The sequence below is a fragment of the Arvicola amphibius genome, chromosome 5 (assembly GCF_903992535.2).
Source record: "Arvicola amphibius chromosome 5, mArvAmp1.2, whole genome shotgun sequence".
NCBI lineage: Eukaryota > Metazoa > Chordata > Mammalia > Rodentia > Cricetidae > Arvicola > Arvicola amphibius.
Genome location: NC_052051.1, coordinates 33,129,091 through 33,154,258, shown reverse-complemented (window position 1 = coordinate 33,154,258; position 25,168 = coordinate 33,129,091). Strand labels below are relative to the sequence as shown.

General features: G+C 40.2%; 1 protein-coding gene across 2 annotated transcripts in view; it reads left to right on the top strand.

Moving 5' to 3' along the window:
- The window catches only part of Pcsk2 (proprotein convertase subtilisin/kexin type 2), a 228,872-nt gene that overhangs the window by 8,752 nt on the left and 194,952 nt on the right, over nucleotides 1-25,168 (top strand). The window contains exon 2 of one of the 2 annotated variants that reach the window (XM_038331505.1): nucleotides 21,249-21,353. The exons of the other annotated variant lie outside the window; for it this stretch is intronic. Within the exon in view, the coding sequence (XP_038187433.1) occupies nucleotides 21,249-21,353 (105 nt within the window). The remainder of the gene's footprint in view (nucleotides 1-21,248; nucleotides 21,354-25,168) is intronic. 2 annotated transcript variants of the gene reach the window in all.

Genomic DNA, 25,168 nt, shown 5'->3' with positions numbered 1-25,168 from the left:
ACGAGTCCATGGAGAGAAAAAAGAGATGAGCACTTACTGAAGTGCAATCACATTGTACACACTGTCTTTCAGTTTTAAAACAACTGATTTAATCATTATAGACTCTAGCAAAAGAGGAGAATAAGAGGAAACTAAAATGATTATGCTCAAATAAATTTGCTATATAGAGCTTATTTTCCAATAAATTTCCATGAATTTAAGAAAAAAATACTGCATATAAGATTTATGAATTTGTTATTACATGTTGAAAGACAGAATATGTAAATATCTATTTAATTACATGCTTAATTATTTAATTACATATTTCAAATTGTAATGAGTATAGACTCAGTGATTTGCAAAATGGGAAAATTAGGACCCTGGGACCTCCCCTTGCCTTACTGCTTCTACTGATCAGTGTTTGTTAGGTATGTCATTTCGGTAGCGTGTCATATACAACTGTTAGGCTCTAGTCTACAAAAAACTATAATGCATGGTATTTCTTACACTCATTCCGAGATTCACTTCTAATTCCACTACAAATCATTTTTTTCCAGACTTCTTCAAGCCCAAGTTATTCATTCTCATCAAATTTTTCAGTTTCATTTAAAAAAAAAAAAACAAAGAAGGCAGAATACACACAAAAGGAAACTGGACTCAATTTGAGATTGAAGGATTGAAGGCAGGAAAGGGACAGTGAAGTTCTATTTGTTAAGCAATTGACAACCATCAAGTGAGCCATTGGCATACTTCTGTTTTCCTACCATTCCCAGTTTAGGAATTAATAGTAGCAAGATGGAGGTCTTTACACACATGCACCAAAAGTCTGTGATTAAAGCATGATGTAATACAGCTGCAGAGGGGAACATGGGAATGGTATTGCCATGGTTTGGATATGCAACGTCCCCACACACTTGTGTTTTGAGCACCTGGTCCCTTGGTGGTGACTCAGTTTTGAGAGACTGAGACCCTTGGGGCATGGTGCCAGCTAGTGGACATGGTTCACTGGTGGACCTTAGAGGATTTTTAACCCATTCTAGCTTGATTCACTATGATGTGAAGAGGAGCTGCCTCGTGTTGCTACCATGGCAGACAGAGACTCCCTGCTGCCAGTGAGCTGTATTTCCTGAAACCTGAGCCAAAACGAACCCTTCCTCCCCTAGGCTGCTTCTGTCACATATTTTAACATAGTGACAAGAAAAGTAACCAATACAAACATCCACTTAGGAGCTGTCATTATTTCAAAGGATAGGGAATCAAAGGCAACCTTTAGAGTACGGGAAAAGAGGATGGGGCTTGAAGAGAGACAAAATTTTGGACACTGCTGATGGGCACTGGAGCGAGACCTGGGGAAGGCTTATAATGATTTGTGGGCAGTGCTGGGATGTGATGGATAGCTCTGGAGAAAGATGTGCAATTAACATCGTAGAGTTGTCTTCTACAGAAACATTCAGATTGAGTATCGGGAAATAAATGCTGACACTGGGGATAACTAGAGTTCTCTGACGTGCAGCGGACCTCAATGTTGTCCTGTCTGTAGAGGTATTTGTATGACAGTTTCACGTATACACTAACTGATGGCTGGTAGCTTCTCTGACCTGGGACTGGCATATTCTCTGAGTAGAACCTAAAGAAGAAGAGTTTGCTAAGCACTAAACTGTCAGGCCCACGGGACTCTGAGCAGCAGCCTCCGTAAGGAAGGTCAGCTGTGGATGGTCAAAAGGAATGGGAGCTGCCAAATGCCAGTGGTTCCTTCCGTAAGGATGGTGCTGAAGGAAGGGAGAAAGTGGTTGGGTATGGTTGGGATGACTCTTCTGAACAAGGATGTCTAAACACTTGTCACACCACTGGCAGATTGCTACTCCTCCAAAAATATTGTGACATTCCTCACTAATTGAGTCTGTATTATTCTAGCTGGTTTATCCAGAGTCATTTACATTTTCACAAATAATAACTGCAATTATAGTATCGCAGCCTGTCGGGGAACGAAGAGACTTTTAGAAAAGTATTGGCTTTGCCCTTCATTTTACACATGAGAAAAAGGAGATTAAATATGCTATTTATGCTGTTTGGTTTGCTGTTTGCTGGTTTATTTTGCTGGGGTTTCTCATTTGTTTGTTTCTGTTTGGATGTTTTGTTCTGTTTCCTTTGTTGCATTTTTTTTTGTTTTGCTTTGCTTTTAACAAAAGAGTTCCCTATATAATCCAGGGTACTTCAGAGTGGCCTCGAACTCATGGTAACCCTCCTGCCTTGGCCTTCCGAGATTCCAGGCATGAGCTACCATGACTAGTGCATAGTTACGTAGTTGAGTCTGGTGGTTTGAATGAGAATGGCCCCCATATGTTTGAATATTTAGACCCCCCTGGAACTCTTTGGGAAAGATTGGGAGGGGTGTCCTTATGGAGGAAATATGTCACTTGGAGGGGTCATACTTTAAAGTTTCAAGACCTTCACCACTTCCGGGGTTCTCTCATCTCCTGCTTATGGATCCAGGTGTAAACTCACAGCTGTTCTTGCTACCATGTCTTTACTCCACCATCATGGACTCTCACCCTCTGAAGCTGTAAGCCCAATTAACTGCTTTCTTTTCTAAGTTACTTTGGTCATGGTGTTTCATGCCAGTGGCAGGAAAGTAACTTGGAGCACTTTAAGTCAACACTGAGTCCTTCTACTTATCAGCTGTGCTTTGGAACACCTGAGCTCTTTCAGGTTGAAGGAGACTGCAAACTAGACCAAGTGACATTCCTGCGGGTGACTGGCCTCAAAGGCTGCTAGTCACTTCAATTCATTGAGCTGACCATATCCGTTCACGTGGGGCCCTCCAGTCTGCTTTGTTGTGCAGTTTTACCCCTCTAGTGTTCATGAACTCTCGCTTCCTAAACAAAACTGCTCGTATAGTCAGGAAGTCTACCAGCCTGCTGGACTTACCTTTGATGAACTACAGCACAGTAATCTATCTTGGCAACTGTATTAATTATTTTTTTATATGACTGCACTAAAATATCATGACCCAAAACAACTTATAAGAAGGAGAATTTATTTGAGCTAACAGTTCTAGGGAGATAAGAGTTCATCACTGTTATGGCAAGGAGGTATGGTGGCTGGGGCAGGATGCTGGGAACTCGTGTCTTTTACTATAAGCACACAAAAAAAGCAGCTTGCATGGTCTAAGTTTTTATACTTTCAAAGCCCACCTCCAGTTACATGCCTCCACACCTCCCAATCCTTCTCAAACTGTTCCACCAACTGGGGACAAACACCCAAGCATAGGAACCTGTTGGGATCATTCTCACTGAAATCACCATTAGTAACTAACACAGTGCTGTGCATTTAGTAAGCACTCAATAAATATCAAAACAAATGCTGAGATAAACCTAAAATCTTAACATTGCCATTTGATGCTCTCTGTGGAACAGGCAGGTGTGTCATAAGATGCTTCAGTAAAGGAAGCTAGATGGGAAAAGTAATTGCCACACAAGCATGAGGACTAAGTTCAGATCCCACAACCATGTAGAAAAGGCTGGATGTGGTTGGACATGCCTGTAACTGGAGTCCTGGTAAACAGAGACAGACGGATTGCTGGGCTCAGCTATGGGCAGTCTAGCTGACTTGATGGATTCTAGCAGTGAAAGACTCTGTCTCCAAACATAAAGTAGAGAGTGATAGGGGAAGATAGTTGAAGCTGACCTCCAGCCTCCTGTGTGTGAGCACTCATATAAACACTCATTCACAGAAAATAAAGAGAACTGGGCATACAAGAAATGGCCAACTAATGGCCCTACTTTGTGCCTGTGTTAAATGACTTCCAATTGATTGATTGCTCTTGATAGCCTAACATTCTGTGACTTGGTTGTTAATTAAGAACTGAGTGACAGAGGGGGGGGAAGATTATCCACAAATACTATCTTTCTTTCTTTCTTTAGCATGTGCTTGGCTTCTGTAAAGGAAAATACAACTTCACCAGATAGCAGTCATTATCCTTCATTGTAGTAGAAGTTAAAACACAAGAAGATGGTTGACATCCAAAAATAAACTCTAGCTTGTTTTTTGTTTCTTTTATTTTTCCTGATGACTACATTTCCATGCACCATCATTCAAGACTAGTGAGGGAAACAAAGAAAAAAAGAACTGGTAGAGCCTAAAACATGGAATAAAAGTGGGAAACCACCTGTGATCCTTTGAAGTCACACTTTGTGGTGAGAAGGATAAGATGAAGGGGAAGGATAGGAGGAAGAGGAAGAATGGCATGAGGAGTAAGGATAGGAGAAAGAGGAAGGATGACATGAAGAGGAAGGATAGGTGCCAGCAGAGAGGTACTTTGGATGATTACATCTTCAGGGAGCTTTGGCATGAGTCCTAATTTGAAGCCAGCAGTGGAAGCTATAAATACATCACCCCAGACAGTTAACTGGAAAAAAGGAAGGAATCATTGAATGATTGTGGGAGGATTGAATCAGTTAGCAACAAAGTAAACAAGGGCTGTAGTCACACCAGGAGAGAGGGTAGAATATTCAGTTCATGTGGTAAGTGTGTACTGAGTACATTCAATAAGCAGGGATGATGTAGGCCATGGAAACATAGACTTTGAGATTAAAAAAAAAATCCATGGTTCAATCCCTTGGGTATAAGCAAAGTTCTGAAAAATGGAGAAAAGATCAAGTCCCAGTATACACTTTTTAAGCCTTTGCTTAGTGTCTTAGTGTCAGTACTAAGTAAGGAGATTTATAGATGAGGATACAGGATATATAAGAAAGTACCCAGGGGTCTTAAAACGACTGTACTCTTTTTGCAACTACTTGTAAGTAGTTGTTCTGACTAGATGCTAAGGGATGGGGAGATGAGCTCAAAGAAGTGGGCCAGGGCCAATTTAAGAGAAGTTTCCTGTAAGAGGGAGGCCACTTGTTTGTCCCATCCACTCAGAACCAAAATAACCACACAGAAACCATATTAATTAAATCACTGCTTGGCCCATTATCTCTAGCTTCTTATTGGCTGACTCTTATATATTAATTTAACCCATTTCTATTAATTTGTGTATTACCACATGGCTGTGGCTTACCAGCTAAAGTTCCGTCTGACTCCAGCGGGGGCTACATGGCTTCTCTCTGACTTCGCCCTTCTTTCTCCCAGCATTCAGTTTAGTTTTCCACACCTGTCTAAGTTCTGCCTTGCTATAGGTCCAAAGCAGTTTCTTTATTAATAGTAATCACAGAATACAGAGGGAAATCCCACATCAGTTTCCCACCACAAGCTGAGGCGTTTGCATTCTACAGCTAGAAAGAGGGAGGCATTTAATATCAGAAAGTTCAGCAGAGTGACCATATACAGGAAATCCTAGGATGATCGATGAACTAATAGAGAAAGGGAGAGGGGCTAGATCTCAGCCTGTTCTGTTTGTCCCACAGAATCAGTCACATCTCAGCAGCAGACAGCACTTCCCTTTTAATAGATGATATTACTAGGAAGTCAGGTATTGTATCTTTAACCCCATTACCACTGGCTGATGACATCAATGATGTTAATGCTTTGATTAATCACTATCCTCGAGTCTCAATAAACAGCTATTGGAAGCAGCCAGTTACATCTATAAAATTTAATTCAGCTGAAAACAAAATATATGCAAGTACATTTTAAAGGACAGACTCTCATGCCTAAGTCAAACTTTTTAAAGAACAGGGGAACCAAAGAGCATCACTGGGGTACCAGTCAACCTTAGAGGCAGGAGGTTCCCTGACATACCAGAGAAATAATGTTTGCTGTAAGTTTTCCTTCAGGGATGCTAGTTGGATGGAAAGAAAAGCTAGTGAGTGGGGCTTTAGTCAGATACTCTCTACCTGTGTCGCCACCTGATTGACATTATCCTAGACTTGATATGTCCATGTTCAGTTCTTAAGCATAAATCATAGTTTGAATCCCATGCATGTGTATATTCAGTATTAAAACAACTCAGCTTTTCATCCTGCTGTGCTCCCTGTTAGAATGAAGTGTGGTTCTAAGACTCAGAGGCTGTCATTCATGGAGAGCAAATGTTTTGGTGTGGTTCAGAAGTGGCCAAGGTTGGCTAGAGTAATGTGTTCCAAGGGTTGGACCAATGACTCCTTACACATTGATCATAGCAAATCTGCTAATTTGGGAAGAACATTAATTATTATTTTATTACTACATCCTTGTTAAGCCCTGTGGAGATGAGGAACACTTAAAGTGATAGATTCTACCAACTGAATGAAGAGAAACTCAACTTTATATGCAAAGCTTATTATTAATTTTTTGGGTAGATTGGTAAATTCACCTAATCCGATGTCACCACTTAGCTTTTCAAAACATGGAAAACTCGTAGCATTCTGTCTCAAGTTCTACATGCAGAAAACCTTAGATCACACTAACCTTATGCAACCCCCTAACAAATGCAGTTGAATGCTGTCCTCCACGGTAGCTACTTACTCAAAGCAGCAACAGCCTGCTTCCACTGGGCTCGTGTTGACACAAGAGCTAGCGACACCCTCAGTAATGAGGCTGCTTTACTGCATGAAAGACATCTGTTTAAAGAAGCTGTCGGGCCTTCAGTCCTCTAGCAAAATCATATTTACTTTATTCATCTAAATAATGTGGCGTGCTCGCCTTCTGTAGGAAATTATCTTGTGCTGCTTCTCGTTGATTGAGTTTTATGAGACAGTATATGATTTTATGTGTACCCATATGCCACTCTGCTGAGAATGGAATGTCCTCTTGTTGAGTGGTTCAATTACTACATCCTTTTAGAGTTCTAGCATCATTGGATGCACCCACAATAGTCATTTCTTCGCCTCCCCACTTTCTTTATCATTGCCTAGCTATAAATTTATGAGTTCCCCTCCTAAATTGAAAGAAAAAATAAAAAATAAATGCCCAGAATAACTTATTCTAGATTCCATTCCTAATGCCTTGCTTTCTGTTTGAATAATTATAGCAACTGGAGTCCACTGAAATTCTGTTAGTCACATAGACATTTGTATGTGAATGTCCAGAAATAAGTGAATGATAAGCACAATGCATGTCCAGCGATATCTCTCATCCTCATTTTGTAAGATCACTGTGAGGCAGGTGTGGTCATAACTGTGATTGTGAACTTGTGCTCACCACACTTAAAAGACTGTACTATATCAAGAAGCACACTGAAAACCATTACTGAAACACCTGACATCAGCCTGCTCCTGAGAACAAACCCCTACTGAGGAGCTTTATAAAATAATTACCTGGCCTCTTTAAATCTGAGGAAGCAATAAAAGACAGACACTCTAAGGAGCTCCTTGAGATAGGCAAAGAAAGAAAAATAGTAACTCTGTGCAGCAAGCGATCCTGGTCTGATCTTTAGTTCCAAGTTTTTCATTTTTTGTAACAAATATTATTAAGGCAACATATTGATGATGTCTATATATTTTGAAATATAAGTAACAATTTTCTTTTTTTATTTGGTGGAGTGGCAAGACAGGGTTCTACTATGCAACCAAAGACTGGCCTCAAAGTCATGGCAATCTTCCTACCTCAACTTGCTGAATTACCACTATGCCTGGCTTCAGTGATAAGACAGTATTACTTGTTCTTATATTTAAAATTTTTAATTCCTTCCAAAATGTGTGGACTGACTCAAAGCCAACACTCTGCTATTTCCCTCTATGAACATGAACTCACTTAAACTCCCTCTGCCACGTGAGACTTTGCCCTCCTCTGCCATGGCAGAAAGCTTTGCTGTAGCACAAACTGATAACCCTCTGACCCTCACTTTTCTTGGCTGTATAAGCCAGAGGTAAATTAGATACCTGGGCCCCTGGGATCTAAATAACACCCGCCCAAACCCCTATTACATCCCTGTAAAAGCCCTATGCTTTCCCCACTATTCACACAAACTCTGGGCTAGATCGTTATTTCATTTCTGGATCCAGCTTCCGTGCAAGCTTTCCGATTAGCAAATCACATGTCTGTCCAACCTGCACAATCCACATTCTCTAGAACGGTGGCTTAACCATGAAACTTGGCCATCACCTTGGCTGCGCCTGCATAGCTAACCCTCACCATGAATCCAAAGGCATTTTCCTGATGATACCAAGAGTTCAGACAGAATTAAAATATGCATCCCTGGAAAGTCATCAGAACGACTCCCATGGGAATTCCGGGACGTGGGATTGAAAAGGACTTTTGGAAAGGAGATGAGTGACTCCTCCAGTCCAGCCTCTCACCGCCTGGGCTCAGAATCTTTGCAGCTTTCACATTTGCTCCTCCCCTGACCTGCTGCACTCAGTTCTGCCCAGGAACAGCAGATCCTTTTCTTACCTAAGCCACTATGGCCTCCCAGACCTACAAACCATCCCAGGATTCTCCCAAACTGAAACCGTTCTCCTTCCCAAGATATCAGCTGAGGTGAGAAAGTCCTTACTCTCTCAGTCTCTGTGAAGTAAGACCTGGAATTGAGAAATAAGACCTGAAGTAAATGGCGATGGACTCCACCTGCTTTTATTTTTCATAATAAAATTATTTTATTGTCAACTTTCTAAAGCACACAAATGTCACTGCAGGAAATAATATAGGGAAGTAAACACAGGACAATTAAATCAGCTGAAATATTATACCTGATGTCAATTTTCACTAGCAAATGAACATTTAATATGCATCTTTTTACCTGGTACCTTTCTTACACATGTCACTTAGTTTTCTCAAAGGGTAGGTTGTGAGGGTCGGTCTGTGTCAATGAGAAAGGCAGTAGAGCTTTCAAAGCTGTACAGCGTTCCAGCTCTCATCTTCTAAAATGCAATAAACTTCTTTTTCTTTATGCCTTTTCTTCATTCACCATCACTTCTATGCTTCCTGCTGTTCTGTCCTATTGAGACTGATGTTGATGTCTTAATATGTAATTTGTGCTGATATCATTGTTCAAAAATATAAAATTGGAAAGGTAGATGATCATGATAGATAGATAGATAGATAGATAGATAGATAGATGATAGATAGATAGATAGATAGATGATAGATGATAGACAGATAGATAGATAGATAGATAGATGATAGATAGATAGATGATAGATAGATAGATAGATAGATAGATAGATAGATAGATAGATGATAGATAGATAGATAGATAGATAGATAGATAGATAGATAGATGATAGATAGATAGATAGATAGATAGATAGATAGATAGATAGATAGATTATAGCCAAGTAGGTAGATAAACTGTAGATAGTAGGTAGATGATAGACATAAATGATTGGAGATAACAGATGATAGTAGATGGTAAGTGTTAATGATAGAAATAAGGTAGATAGGTGGAGAGAGAGAGAGAGAGAGAGAGAGAGAGGGAGGAAGGGAGGAAGGGAGGGAGGGAGGATATGGCATAGATAGTGTATTGGTCACTAGTTCTTTCTCTCTTATTCCAAGGGTGCCATGGCTTGACTTACCATTATGCACAATTAAAAAAAAATCTAGGATGGTCTCTGGGAAAGGTCAGGAAAATGAAAGTCCCATTGTTTTTTATATGCAAGCACCCAAATATAATTGCCAAGCAGTTTGCAATCCTGGCTGTATTGTTTCATCTCCCAGTTTATTCCTGAAACATCTTGACAGTAGCTTCTAGAGGGCAAAGTTGTAAGAATATTCAGATGAAGAATGATTCCTGAGCATCCAAACTAGACTCCCAGGGAAGGCCAACTGAGGTCATCAAAGTAAGCAAGGTGATCAAATGCAAGGAAGCAGTCAGGAGAAACAGCTTCTGGTCAGAAGGGAGGCTTTCACTTGGGGAGGGATGGATCCCAGAATCCATGGCTACATTACTTCCAAGTAGATGCACAGAAGCACAGCACCTGGGGTGGAGGCCATGAATACAGCCTATCTGGAGCACCAACACATCGTCTAATCCACAGAACTAGAGCCTTAAAGAAGGCAAGCACAAGCTGCATCAGAATGCCATGCCTCTTAATCTGGACGTCCCTGGTGCTGGGAGAAGCAAGTGTGTGGGTTCAAATAAGTGTTTCAGCTTGGAGTCATACAGAAGTGGGAAATGAAGCAAGAGGGGACAGAGAGAGGCATTGGGAAGTCTTTCTGGGATCCATAAAATTTTGCAACATACTGAGAATTTTCAGCTCTCTGCAAGTCTGAGTTAGCAGCGTTAGGATCCTGTTACCTAGCCTGAGTCTACAAGCTGACAATTGACTTTGAATCCTTGTCCCACTCATTTTCTCTTTCCTTAAAGAGCCGTGCACATTTTGCCTTAAAAGAATAAAGTGACAGCACCAAAAAATGTATGTAAATGTGCGTGTGTGAGTATGTGTGAGAAAGAATGTATATATGTGTATGCATGTATATGCACATATGTGTACATGTGAGTTGCGAGAGTGTGTGTGCACATGTGAGAGTATGTGTGCATTTCTAGGTAAATAGGTCATTTAAACGTATAAAATGCTTTAAATATGAGAAGATTTTTACTGGGGCGCTCAATTGAGTATTTGGGGACCTATCACTGTTTTTAATGTCTCAACTATTTGTAATACTGGAATTATTCTTAGAAATGAAGGAATGCATCTATCAGCATCTCATCTTTGAGCTGTATTGGAGAAAAGTGTCTTCCCCTACTGGGAGGCAGACGCAGCTTCTCTCTTCCCCTTCCAATGGGGCTCCTGCTGACAGTGTTCTCAAACAACTGATGTGTCACAGGACAGTAGATCTGGAGTCTGCACTCCAAAGATAAGAAGCAAAGTAACCGATGTGCAGATTACTATTCCATTAATTTGTGTTTGGTCAATGTATCTGTTTATACATTGCCCAAGAGGAAGCTCATTAGTTTCTGAATTCAGCCTTGTCAGACCAATTAGCTCCATTTGCTTCCAGAGCTCAGAGAGCTCATAAAGAAGTCACCATCATGGCTCCCATGGGCTCAAGGATGGGGATGTCACTCACAGTGTGACTACATGTTGAGTTCCACTCACTTTACCATGAATTCCAGTCCAAGGTTACACAGATTTAAAGCCATATTTACAAAGATGGGTGGAACACAGAATTAGAAATGATGTTGAGGGGACTCTTGGAAGTCCTGAGCCTTCACACTCTTAGTGGCTGGGATTTTGTTCTTTTGTGCTTCTGTACAAATGCATCCGTCCATTCATGAGTCTCTGTGTGTGTGTGTGTGTGTGTGTGTGTATTATACATATGAGTGCACACCTATCACTGTATGTGTGGGGCTGTAACTCCAGTGTCTTCCTCTATTGCTCTCCAGCTGATATTTTGAGGCAGGGTCTCTCACTGACTCTGAAGTCACTGGTTCAGCTAGGCTGTCTGATGGGCAATCCCTGGAGTTTATGCTTTCTTCCCCACCCAGCCCCCGCCCCCTGCAGTACTGGAGTGACAAGCATACATCAGTGCTCTCGGTTTTTATGTAGATGCTGTGGACCCCAGCTCATGATCGCATGCTTACACAGCAAGCATTTTACCCAACTGAGCTATCTCCCTAGCCCCTAATGTTTGCTCTTATGAAATGAAGCAACTGGACCAAGCCAGAGGGTATAACTCAGTTAGCTCTGACAACACAGCTAAGGAAAGCTATCTCAGTACACGACAGTCAGAAGTGGTAGGGCCTTCACAATTAAATATTAAAATATATTTACATTTAACTTGCAATTTAGAAATGATCTTAGACTTTTAAGTGTTGCTCAAACACAGATGTACCCATGTTCGTGGTTCTCCTTTTTACAGCAGCCAATATGAGAAGCAAACCAAGTGCCCATTAATGCTTGAAGGGAAAACAAAATGTAGAATTTAAGCACACAGAGTGAGTTATTGCTCCTTGTTAAAAGGGAAGAAACTCTGACACATTCTCAACACATAAGAGTCATGAGGAGATTCTGTTTAAGTGAAATAAGACAAGCATGAAAGGTCAAGTGTTGCATGCTTCCCCTGACAAGAGATATCACAGAGACAGAAAGGGAAAAGTTGCAAGCCTAAGAGAAGGGAGGATGTTTAATGAGTTGTCATAACTTCTTTGCCTGTTACTGTGTTAAAATACCTAAGAAAAGCAACTGAGAAAGGAAAAGACTTTTTCTGACTCATTCTTCAGGGGTATAACTCATCAGGGCAGGGGAGTTGCGGGGCAGTAGGAGTTTGAGGCAGCTGGTCACATCACATTGTGGTAGTAGGGAACAGAGAGTGATGGATGCATGGTATTTTCCACTTTTCCTTGGTTTTATACACTATGGGATCCTCACAACAGAGAATAGCCCCGCCCAGAGTCAAGTCAGTCTTCTCAGATCAGCTAAGGACATCAAGGCCATTTCATACAGGTGTGCCTGGAGGCCCAGCTCCCAATTAAACCCAATTCTACCATGTTGATAAATGATATTGACCATCATACAGTTATAAGTTGGTTTTGATGTTTTAGTTCCTATTTGGGGGGTTGGTGAACAGCAGTGTTTCCTCTGAGTGTGTGTGTTCATGTGGTGGTTATCCAACCCAAGTGGTCTGCCACTGAGCTCACCTTCAGCTCTGTTTGCTTGTTCTTTGCAGTAGGGTCTCACAGTCTAGCCTAGGTTGGCCTCACTGCTAATGCTCCAGTCTCTCAGACTGATGGAAACATTAGGCCGGCACCTTAATTTTTAAAATTTTACATACTAGCCCCAGTTCTCCCTTCCTCCCCTTCTCCACTCTTCACCTTCCCCCATCTCACTCTGTATCCACTTCTCAGAGGAGGTAAAACCTCCCTTGGGGAGTCAATAAAGTCTGGTATACCAATTTGAGGCAGGACTAAACCCTTTTCCCCTGTATCAAGACTAATCAAGACATCCCCCATAGGGGATGGGTTCCAAAAAGCCAGTTCATATACCCAGGATAAGTCCTGTTCCCACTGCCAGCCCCACCCCCAATAGATCAATTGACTTAGAGTTTTATTTGGTAGTGGTGAACTGATTCTGTGTTGGCAATAGTTTCTGTCCTGCCCAGTCCCACAGCCATTCAGTCCCAAAGAAACACACAGAGGTCTACATTAATCGTAAACTGGTTGGCCTATTAGCTAAGTCTTCTTATTAACTCATACATCCTACATAACTCATAAGTCTTGTCTGTGTTAGCCACGTGGCTTGGTACCTTTTATCAGTGAGGCATTCTTATCTTGCTTCCTCTGAATCTGGGTAAACTGTAGACTGAACCTTTTCTCTTCCCAGAATTCTCCTATATGTCCTGCCTATATTTCCTGCCTGGCTACTGACCAATCAGCATTTTATTAAAGTAATACAGGTAACAAATCTTTGCAAGGAACAAGACCATTGTCCCACAGAAGTTCTGACTGTGGGAGGTTGACAAAAGGTACACAATGAGATGTACTTAGCAACACTAGGCTGCATATGTTAAAGTGGTTGAAATGGAAATTTTCACACTGCACATGTTTACCAGAACACTATTCAAAAAACAAGTAATAAACAATAGCATGGAGAATTTGATCCCTTAGTCCTGCCTTTAATCCAGCCCTCCCCAAGATGATGTCTTACATAATCATAGTCCAATTAGTAAAAGCAGCAAGGAAGCATTGATTCTAGTCATTAAGACCTTTACAAAATTTTCCAATGGCCTCACAAATGTCTTTCTCTCTGATGCAGGCTCTAATCTAGAATTTGTAATATGCTTATTTAACTGTCTTCCTTGTCTCCTCTAGTTTTGAAAAGTTCTTGGTCTTTCATGAACATGACTTCAAAGACTCTTAGCCAGTTATTGGTTTGTCTGGCCTTTTCACCTGATAGAATACACATTATATATGTGTCACCAGAGCTCTATGCAGGGCAGAGTATGTCCTTCCTGTGGTCACCTTGACACATGCCTACAGCATCTCATAATGGGGCAATCCACTCATTTCACTTGGTCAAGTCGGCACCTTCTAGGTCCCTTTGATTGCCTGCTGCTGTATTTTTTCACATTAACTTTGTCATCCATTGGTAACGCTCTACAGACACACATCCTAAATGATGAGGTTCCACTTTGACCACCACCTCCACAAGTCCACTGTAAGAAAAATTTCCTGTTGCCCCCACTCAAATTTACTTTATAAAATTCAGTAAACAAAGCCAGAATAAAAATAAAATATATTCTTCCAAAACTCACTGCTACTTAACCCCAAGTTCTTCTCTAGTGTTAAAATTCTGAGATTTATAGTACCCTACTTAATAGGAAATAAAAATCTAAGTCTGTGCCAACCAGCAGAGGTCAAAGTCATAGGATTCTGGGTAGCCAGAGGCATTATGGCAATGCTTTCTTTCCCTTGGTTCATGTTTTAAACTCAAATTTTAACATTACCCCAAGCACATGAATAGGGTTAAGTAGAAAATGTATTCAAGAACCATTGAGCCTGGAAAATGCACATGAAATATTTATGTTAAATATGCCCTAGAGAATCTGGTTTTTAATGAACAGGAGCTAAATTACAAAAGCTACAGTGTTCTAAAGACTTTCTCTTGCATGCCCATCCCCTGACAGACTTGGCTGTGCTGCTGAAGGCCACCCTATAGCCACAGACCTGATACTAGCTCTCTCCTCTCAAGCCAAGAATGTCCCAGCAGAGATCCTATCTGAGCTGATGGGACTGTTGTCATAAGTGGACAGATAACTAATCTTATTACAGACTTCCTAGTTGCCCTAAAAGCAGAGGAAATAAGGCATTTTTTTTCATTTAGATATTTCTTTCCTGCTATCTACTGCTAAGGGGGGAAAATCCCTAAATTTATAGCAGTATAAAATAATAACTTTTTCATTATAGCCACGCTTGAGGGTTAGAAATTCAGACAATTCAGAGAAGAAACTGTAATGGCAAAATAAGTATATGAAAATACTCAAACATTTAGAACAGAGAACCCAAATAAGGTGGTATATTTATCTATTAAGTTGGCAAATATTTAAGCACCAATCAATAGCTACTGAATTCGTGTTGTTGAGACTTTAGAAAAATGGATATTTGCATTCTTCCTCTGGTTTTGGTCGATTTTAGAATATACACTCTTAGAGGAGACTTATAGAAACACTGAGCAATCTGGGATGCAGGAAATATCTCCTATATGGGATATCTCCTCTACATACAGTGTCCATTGTCTGGTATTGTAACAAAATAACCAACATAACCAACTTATGAAGATAAAAGAGATTTAAGGGCACCACCCTTTACACTTAGGTTTGCTGCCACTGCGGTTGCTCCCTTCTTCCTGTGGATTCCCACAAATGTCTGAAAGTCTTTCATTGTAGCTGAAGTTAGTTATTCCAAGTGAGAAACTGCTTCTTAATTTGTTCTTCTGGGGCTGTAAGAGTTTCTTTATTTTTGAAGAGTAGTTTTGTCAGATCCAGAATTGTTGGTTAATGAATTTTTTTTTGGCATTGGGAATATACTACCCAACTGCCATGTGCTCTTCATGACTGCCCATAGGCAGTCAGGTGTTTTTTCGTGTTCTGTTTTGGGTTGTATTCAGAACTGGAAATGAACACAAGGCCTTGTGTATTCTATTCAAGCACTCTACTTCTGAGGTTCATCTCTGGCAAAAAGTCAGTTTCAAATCTTCCTGAGTATCTCAAAAACATTTTTTGGCTCAGTGCTTGGATGATTCTCATGTGTGCCTCTCAGCAGGTAGACCATTGTATGTATAATATGCACATGTCTGATTTTATCCTATTCTGATTCTATTTCACTTCTTAGACAGGAATACTAATTTTGCCTGTGAATGTATGGAAGTTTTCATTCATTGCTTATTCCTGTTTACTTCTCCCTCTTCTTGAGAAACTTCTACTGTGTATAAATGGTATGCTTGGTAGTGTTTTCTTCATTTTACTTCATTTCTTATCTGTTAAAAGAGGTCATCTGAGTTGAACTATATTTGCATTTGTTGATTATTTTTGACAACTTAAATATGCTATTAAGGTCCTCTAAGGATATTTTTCATTCAGTTATTATACTTTCCAGTCCATAATTTATCCTTTTTGTTTCTATTTGTTTATATTGTCTGTGTGATTATTCAGTGTCTTCATATTTTGCTGTCATTCTGCAGACAAGCTGTCCCTTTTAGCTGTTTGAACATATCTAAAGTCTTCATCTAGTAAGTACAACATGTGGACTTGCTCAGAAGGTGTTTATTCATCCTCCCCTTTTCCTATGTGTGGACCATGTTTCTTTATAGGCCTCATTATACTTTTGCTGAAGACTGGCATCTTAAAAAACACTATGCAGAAAATCTGGAAGTGGGATTCACACCACTCCTGTGTTTAGAGTTATGTTCTAAGCCTTATTGTTGCTGTGTTGATTTGTTTGCTTTTTTGTTTAGTGTATTTCCCAGACTAATTCTCTGAACTCTGACTTTTTGAGTGCTCTTCTGATCTCTCCTTGCTTAGCCTGGTAGTCAGTCAAATATTGGACTGACATTTTCTTAAAGATAGTGACAGGGTTTATATCTGTACCCCATTTTTAATCGGATTATTTGGTTTTGATGTCTAATTTCTTGAGTTCTTTATATATTTTGTACATCAGTCCTTTGATGTGGGGTTGGTGAAGATCTTTTCCCATTCAGTAGGCTGCCTTTCTGTCTTATTAACTGTGTCTTTTGCTTTACAGAAGTTTCTCAGTTTCAGGAGGTCCCATTTATGTATTGTTGCCCTCAGTGTCTATGCTACTGGCATTATATTTAGGGAGTGATCTCCTGTGCCTATGCATTGAAGACTACTTCCCACTTTCTCTTTTATCAGGTTCAGTGTGGTCAGATTTATATTGTGGTCTTTAATCCATTTGGACTTGAGTTTTGTGCATGGGGATAGATATGGATCTATTTTTGTTTTTCTACATTTTGACATCCAGTTATGCCAGCACCATTTGTTGAAGATGCTTTTTTCCCCATTGTATAATTTTAACTTCTTTGTTAAAAATCAGGCATTCATAGGAGTGTGAATTGACATACGGGTCTTCGATTCAGTTTCATTGGTCAACCTGTCTGTTTTTATGCCAATACCAAGCTGTGCTCATTACTGTAGTTCTATAATAGAGCTTGATGTCAGGGATGGTGATGCCTCTGGAAGTTCTTTGATTGTTCAGGATTGTTTTGGTTATCCTGGGTTTTTGGTTTTTCCATAGGAAGTTGAGTATTGTTTTTTTGAGGTCTATGAAGATTTGTGTTGGGATTTAATGGGGGATTACATTAAATATGTAGATTGCTTTTGGTAGGATTGCCATTTTTATTATGTTGATCCTAACTATCCAAGAGCATGGGAGAATTCTCAACAGAAGAATCTCAAATGGCCCAAAGACACTTAAGGAAATATTCAACATCCTTAGCCATCAGGGAAACACGAATCAAAATGACTCTGAGATACCATCTTACACCAATCAAAATGGCTGAGAACAAAAATATCAATGAAAACTTATGTTGGAGAGGATGTGAAGTAAGGGGACACTCCTCCATTGCTGGTGGGAATTTAAATTTGTACAATCACTTTGAAAATCAATATGGTAATTTCTCAGAAAATTGGGAATCAACATACTTCAAGACCCAGCAATACTACTATTGGGCATATACCCAAAGGATGCACAGTCATCCAACAAGGACATTTTTTCAATTATGTTCATAACAACATTATTTGTAATAGCCAGAACCTGGAAAAACCTAAGTGTCCCTCAACCAAAGAATGGATAAAGAAAATGTGGTACATTTACACAATGGAGTACTACTCAATGGTTAAAAAAAAAAAAAAAAAAAAAAAAAAAAAAAAGTCATCTTGAAATTTGCATGCAAGTGGATGGAACTAGAAAAAAACATCCTAAGTGAGGTAACCCAGACTCAGAAAGATGAGCACAGTATGTACTCACTCATAAGTGGATACTAGCTGTAAAGGAAAAGATAACAAACCTACAGTTCATGACTCCAGAGAAGCTAAGTAACAAGGAGAACCCTGAGAGAAACATATATAGATCCCCTTGCAGAGGGAAAATAGACAAGATCTCCTGAGAAAAAATGGGAGTATGGGGGTGGGAGGAGAAGGGAGGTAGGAAGGGGACGAGGAGGGGAGAAGAGGAGGGGGGAGTAGAACTTGAGGGAATGGGATGATGGAAATGGGGAAAGGACAGAGATGGAGAGCAAGGAAAGAGATATCTTGATAGAGGGAACCATTATGGGGATAGCTAGAAACCTGGCACCAGAGAAATTCCCAGGAATTCACAAGGATGACCCCAGCTAAGACCCTAAGCAACAGTGGAGAGGATGCCTGAACTGGTCTTGTCCTCTAACCAGATTGATGACTATCTTAAATGTTACCATAGAACCTTTATCCAGCAACTGATGGAAGCAGGGGCAGAGAACTACAGTGGAGCACTGGGATGAGCTCCCAAAGTCCAGTAGAAGAGTGGGAGATGTGAGAATATGAGCAAAGAGGTCAAGACCATGATGGGGACATTCACAGAAACAGCTGACCTGAGCTAGGAGGAGCTCACCGACACCGGACTGATAGTGGGGGAGCCAGCATAGCATCAAGCTAGGCCTTCTGAATGTGGGTGACAGTTGTATGGCTGGGGCAGACTGTGAGGCCACTGGCAATGAGACCAGGATTTATCCCTACTACTTGAACTGGCTTTTTGGAACCCATTCTCTTTGGAGGGATACCTTTCTCAGCCTAAATATAGAGGGGAGGGCCTTGGTTCTGCCTCAAAGCAATGTGCTAGACTCTGTTGACTTCCCCATGGGAAGCCTTACCCTCTCTGAAGAGAGGATGGTGAGTGGGGTAGGGGGGAAAGTGGAGGGAATAGGAGGAGGGGATGGAGTGGGAACTTGGATTGGTATATAAAATGAGAAAATATAATTTTAAAAAAATAGATTAAAAAAATCAAAAAAGGAGATAGTTATTGGGTAAGGGTTTCTTATCTTTGCTGGCAGGCTTTAAATACATCTTAGGGCACACCTTTTATGCTCAGGCAGAAGTTTGCAAGCCTGTTTTGACCTTGAACTTCTATTTACATAGAATTTCAAGATCAGTCAGAAGTGAACATTTGAGATCTTTTTAGGTATTTTCTGGTTACACAAACAATTCTCTCGTATGTGTCACCTTCTAAGTCTCTGCAAACATTGTGACTGGCAAAACCTCTGTGAATATGTCTCTCTCCATATTTTTCTTTGCAGTCCTTGGGCCAGTTACTCATTGACCGCAGTTGACATTGCTAGTTTAAGAAGCTGTGGTGTTAGGTAATTGCCACAAACTATCTTCAACAAATGCTCCAAATATAAAACCTTTCTCAATGAACAATGTTGAAGTCATATAACAAACTTTAGCTCTATAAATGGGACTTTCTGGATATCTTCCAGTTATCTGAGAAAGGAGCTTCTTGAGTTACTTCAATCTTGTGTACATTACCCTGTGTGTGTTAAGTTGCTGTTTTATACACATATAGAATTCTATGGTGGTTGGGATGACTTTGAAGCCATCTGCTTTCAAAGAAACCATAGAATTTGGCATCAATGGACAGACAGGACAAGTTATAAACCCCACAAGTCTTTAGTTATTACTGGCAGAGTATTGTCTTGCTTGATTAAATGTTCCTCGGGAGGCTTCAAGCTTCCTGCTAATTTTCCGAATTCTGAAATGGTTGCTTGGCAATTGTTTCCAGTGCTTCTGTGAAAGTCATTCTTGAAGCTCCTCAACTCATCATTCCTGAAGGTCTCCCTGTCCCCAAACACAGCAGCGTCTTCAATTATTAAACAAGAAAGAGAGGAATAAATGTCTAAGAATACATCAGCAATGTAAAGTCTAAATACATCATGGTATCTCTTGTGTCATAGCAACAGCTACCAACAGAGAGGTAAAAGTAGAGTGTGTAATAATATGTGAGGGGCAGATGAAAAACTATTTTATATAATAATGCCTAATAGTTACAATATATGTGACCAAAATTAACTCATATATTTAAGAAAATAATAGTTTGCTCCTGACGGTGGATTGGCTTAGAAAAGAAAAGGAAAAAGATTGTCCATTATATCCATTAAGCCAAATACTACTAATAAGGAAAAGGTGACTTAAAAAATCCAGTTCTTTTGTCTATTTGTGTTTTCCTTAGTTTTCTAAATTTACTATATTCTCCTTTTATAATGATGATAATTACTTAAGAAATATTTGTGCCACACTGAGGCCCTACTTGATGTGAAAGTTCTCAATAAACCTCATTTAGTTTTGAAAAGCTTCTTTAAGCATTCACCTACTCTTCCCTTTCCTTCTAAGCACTTGGTTGGAACACACATCTATAGTTTACCATCAAATGTTTAGAATGGTGGAACATTTTAATTCAGGAACCCCCTTAAAAATCTCATGCAAACCATGTGTCCTCTCTCCAATAAAAATGTACATACACCCATTATTTTCTTAATTGTGAAGCATTTGGTTAAATTAACTGTTCAGAATAAGTACTATAAACAACATATTTTCATCACTATGAAGGCATGTGAAAAAGTAACAAATATTTGGAAACCTTGGATCTTTATATATACATATACATATATGTGTGTGTGTGTATGAAAATTTTATACATGCATACCTATATGCAAAGGAGGAAGAGAGAGGGTCCTAGAAGGAGGTAAGTTGCCCAAGCCCATCCTGTTAGATGATAACAAACATGGGCAACATTCAAGAGTGCAAGCTTTTATATCAGGGCTCTTCCCTCAAGTCACCTGGGGCCATAGACCAAATGGCAGTACATGCTAGATCTTCTGTAACTCATAGAGAAAGACAAGCTCTCCTTGCTGTGGCTTCTTCTCTGGTCTTGGCACTCACGCTTGATTCCAGGTGCCCTTGGAATGTAGGAAAGCAGTGTGGAGCCTGGCCTGGCACCCAGCAGGCACTTGTCTGATTTAAGTGACCACACTGTTCCCAACCAGATGAGAAGTACCAAAGAGACGCAGGGAAACCCCAAGAGAGATTAGGTAATTGGTCTGTAAGAGTATTTAGTCACAGCACAGCCCTTTGTGTATCTGGGTACTGCTTGCTGTATAAGTACTTTCTGGAAGAAGGGGCTGGAGAATTTAGTGTGTGTGTGTGAGTGTAAAGATGGGGTTGTAAAAGCTACAACTTGGGAGAATAAAGGACATTTGAAGAAAGAGGAAGAAATAGGTACCAGATATGCAGTGAGGAAAGCAATAGCATGGAGGTTTGGGGTCTAACAGGAGATCTAAACTGTGTCCTCACTCAGTTCCTGCTTCTTGTACATATTCTGGTGCCAATCTAGAAACTAACTACCCTCCTGTCTGCTTGGCTTTCCACAGCTCCCCTTTGCAGAAGGCCTGTATCACTTTTATCACAATGGCCTTGCAAAGGCCAAAAGAAGACGCAGCCTACACCACAAGCAGCAGCTGGAGAGAGACCCCAGGGTAAGTTCTGCCCAAAAACCTACGTCTTGATCTCTACTTCCACACCAGAACTCACCTGGTGGATACAGGGATGCTGAAGGCAGGTGGGGGATGTTGAAATGCTGGAATTTCGTCTGTTTTGATAGAAGCAATGGATCGTTGGAAGACACCATGGATTCGCTGTTCCTGTTTAGTGCACAATAAATAACCCTAGGTTATTCCTAAGGATAGGAATGGGGAGGGCACTCGGGTGCTTCATTCCCTTTTCTTATTATTACATGGAGATAACAGATTGCCTGGAAGCATGCTTTGGCCTGTGATGATGGAAAGACACACAGTGGTTTACTGAGTTGCTTATGGAAGGTTTCTGGTGGCAAATTCATGCTTTGAAAAGGTTTCTGTGTTTCCTATTATGAAAAGAACAATATGCAGACCAGTAGATGACGCTCAGCTCTCCACAGACCGTAGGTGTCTCCGCATCCATGCATGGCTGTGCTGAAGACCTCAGTCGGCTTTCTTCCCTTGTATCTTCTTCTGATCCTTACTCCTCATTTGTCTTTTTTGTTTAATTTAGTAATATTTTAATTAAAATATAGTTATAAAATTTCCCCCTTCCCTTTCCTGCCTTCAATCTGTTCCCTCCCTTTTACTCCTTCTCAAATTCATAACCTCTCTTTTTTAATTATTGCTATATTTTTATAAAAAAACAAATATAAATACAACATGGTGAGTGAGTCCACTTAGTGTCTCACATATAAATTATATATATACATATTATATATATACACATATATATATATACATATATATAATTTTACGAATGACCCCTTGGTATTGGATAACCCATTATAAATTCCCGGGGGAAATTTATTCTCTCTCCTTCAGTAGTCCTAAGCTGCCTATAGGTCTATGTCTAGAGGTTCAACCCTATGAACCTCCTCCATGTTTTGATATCTATTGGTGCTGTCTTTGTTCATGTCTTCCTTAGGCAACCATATTGTTAAAGTTTCATGGGTACATCTTCCATGGAATTTCTAGGAGATACAGTCTCACAGAAGACTCTCTGGTCCTTTGACTCATATAATCTTCCTGCTCCCTTCTTTCCTGATATTCTCTGAGTCTTGAGTGTGGGGATTGTATGGCAGGTGTGTCTATAAGGGGTAGGCACATCGTGATCAGTCATTTTCTGCATTGTGACAGTTATGAATCTCCATCTGCTACGAGAACTCAGCTGTCTTTTTAATGTTTACGATCTCCAACTTTTACCTCTAATTTTTATTTGACTCTTGGACTCTAGATCTTATTTTCAACTCCCTCATACAGGTAATATTTGTTTTTTCAATCACCTGTAAGATCTTAGCCAAGAGGAGTTCTCTCCAATGTTCGTACTTCTTCTCTTCAGAACAGGAACTTTACCCATCGCAACCTTCTTCCTCCTTGAATCTCCAACTACCTCGTGTACCTATATCCCAGTTTCTTTAGGCGAGTTCTTAAAGGCAGAGTACCACCAAGATCAAGTTTCAGTCTCTGCTTTGAAGGCAGTGCAACCTCTTTCTTATGACTCTTAAACCATCAAAGTGGGTAAGATGTTTGAGTTAGGGATTGGTCAAGACCCCATTTTGGTAAGTAGAACCTGGGAATTTATTCTTCTGAAACTGATCAACATTTCATCAGTTTTAATTGGGGCTTTAATTAGAAAGTAAAGGCTCCCAAGCAAGTCACCAGATAAAAGGCCACAGGTAATTTTGTTTTTACTCCCTAACACAGGTCTTTCCATGTGGCCTGAGGGAAATTCTGATTCTGAAAAGCCCTTTTATCATTCATTGCCTTTGCAATAATAACCAAGGGTCTAATGCCGAGTCTGTTGTGTAAGTCACCACCGTGACTCATGGGGAGAGCTCTCCTTCATAGCCTTGTCCTTGGCTTTAGTAACTAACTGCCCAGGGACACCTTTGGGCACGTTGGAAGGGATCTTATTGATATCACTTTTTAATCCAATGTGAGTACCACTGGGCAAAGCTCACCAAGATACATTATGAAACTGGTTTTGCCTCATGTCAACTGTGCCCCATCTTGCCTGTGGTGGCCAGTCAGTTCCCTTTCACTTCTATATGATACAGAAGCCCTGTTAGTTTCTCTCCTTCAGTAGTTCAAAGGCAATGCCTCCCACGTACTCGAAAACACATAAAAGGAATGAGACCAAAACAGAAAGATGCTTTTAAGTCCAGGCTGGCTGAAAGCAGAACTGAAGAGCCAAATGTCTGCAAGGCCAATGTTTGGATCAGGGAGATTATGTGAGGTCACTAAGCTGAGATTATTTCATTTGAAATGATCTCTGGCATGGTGATTCTTGGTGTCGTGTGATGTTTACAAAAGGGAAGATAATGAGATGGGTTGATAATAAAGAAGGAGGTCACATCTTGAGAATTCTATTCATTTTTTCTTTCTTCTCAAAACATTACCTATTATCACTAGCAGGAGCATCTGCTCCCTTTCGTCATGCATTTTAAGAGTCCTAGAAGCCAACTACCTGGACCTAGTCGAGGTAAACGTCTGCCCTACCCATAAAAGCCCACAGAAGTCATCAGGGAAACTAGTCAAGATTAAATAACCTAAATGTTGTCAATAATGAATCCATTTTAGGAGAATAAATAGAGCATGAAGTTCTTATAATCTTTAACGAAAAAAGTTCGTATTTGTTTTTGGAAAAACAAAACTCTTCTTACAACTGCTTCATTTCAAAACATTACATTAAGGCTCAGATCTTTTCTGTGTGATGTTCTTATAGTCGCACAATGTTAGGCATCTGCAGAGGTCAAAATTGTCAGACACTATTCTTAAACAAAAATCATCAGTGAGCATTGCAAAAGTAGCAATGTGAAAATGCACGCTGAGGCTTTATAAACCTTAAACAAAAATGTATGCATGTATAGTTCGGGAGTAATGCAAGTATGTGTGGCTTGGGGGTATTCCAGCTTCAGAATTTGTGCTAGCTAGTTTTATATCAGCTGACGCAAGCTAGAGTCACCAGAGAGGAGGGAACCTCAACTGACAAAATGTCTCCATAAGATTGGGCTGCATCCAGGTTCCTTCCACGCTTGATTTGTTTTCCTGACTTCCTGACTTCACTGGAAGTTCCAGTGAAATAAACCCTTTGCTCCCTGAGTTGTTTTGGTCATGGTGTTTTATCCAGCAATAGTAACCCTAACTAAGACAGGGTTACTAAGCATACACAAGCAGATTGTAAAATGAATGTAAATAATAGAGAAATAAAAGGGGGGAAGGGCTGGGAAACCTGAAGAATAGTTGATGCAGTCTCGTTTCTTGCATAGATGTTGCAAACAGTGACTCATGAGCCAGAATTTAAGAATAGGTTGTTTCCCCCTTCTCTGAAAATGTCTTCTAGACCATAGTCTCTCAAACTGTGTACTGTAATCCACATGGGGTTGTATAATAAAATAACGGAATTATAAAACAGTTGGCAATGGCAAAGGTTTCTGACCATATGACAGTCAAATGAACAATGAATTCAAGGTGCTTCTGGCAGCCTATGCCCATATTATGACATGTAATTTCACCGAAGCCTGGTTTTGACATATGTGTACACTTTGTCACGTAGAATTCCATGCCAACCAATACAGCCTGGCACACTGTTTTAGTTGCTTTTCTATTGCTGTGATCAAACACAGAGGCAACTTATAAAAGAGTTTAATTGACTTACATTTTCAGAGGGCTAGAGCCCATGATGATTTAGTGATACAGCAACAGAGATCTCATATCTTAATCTACAACCATGAGACAGAGATAGAGAGAACACAAGTCTTTTGAAACCTCAA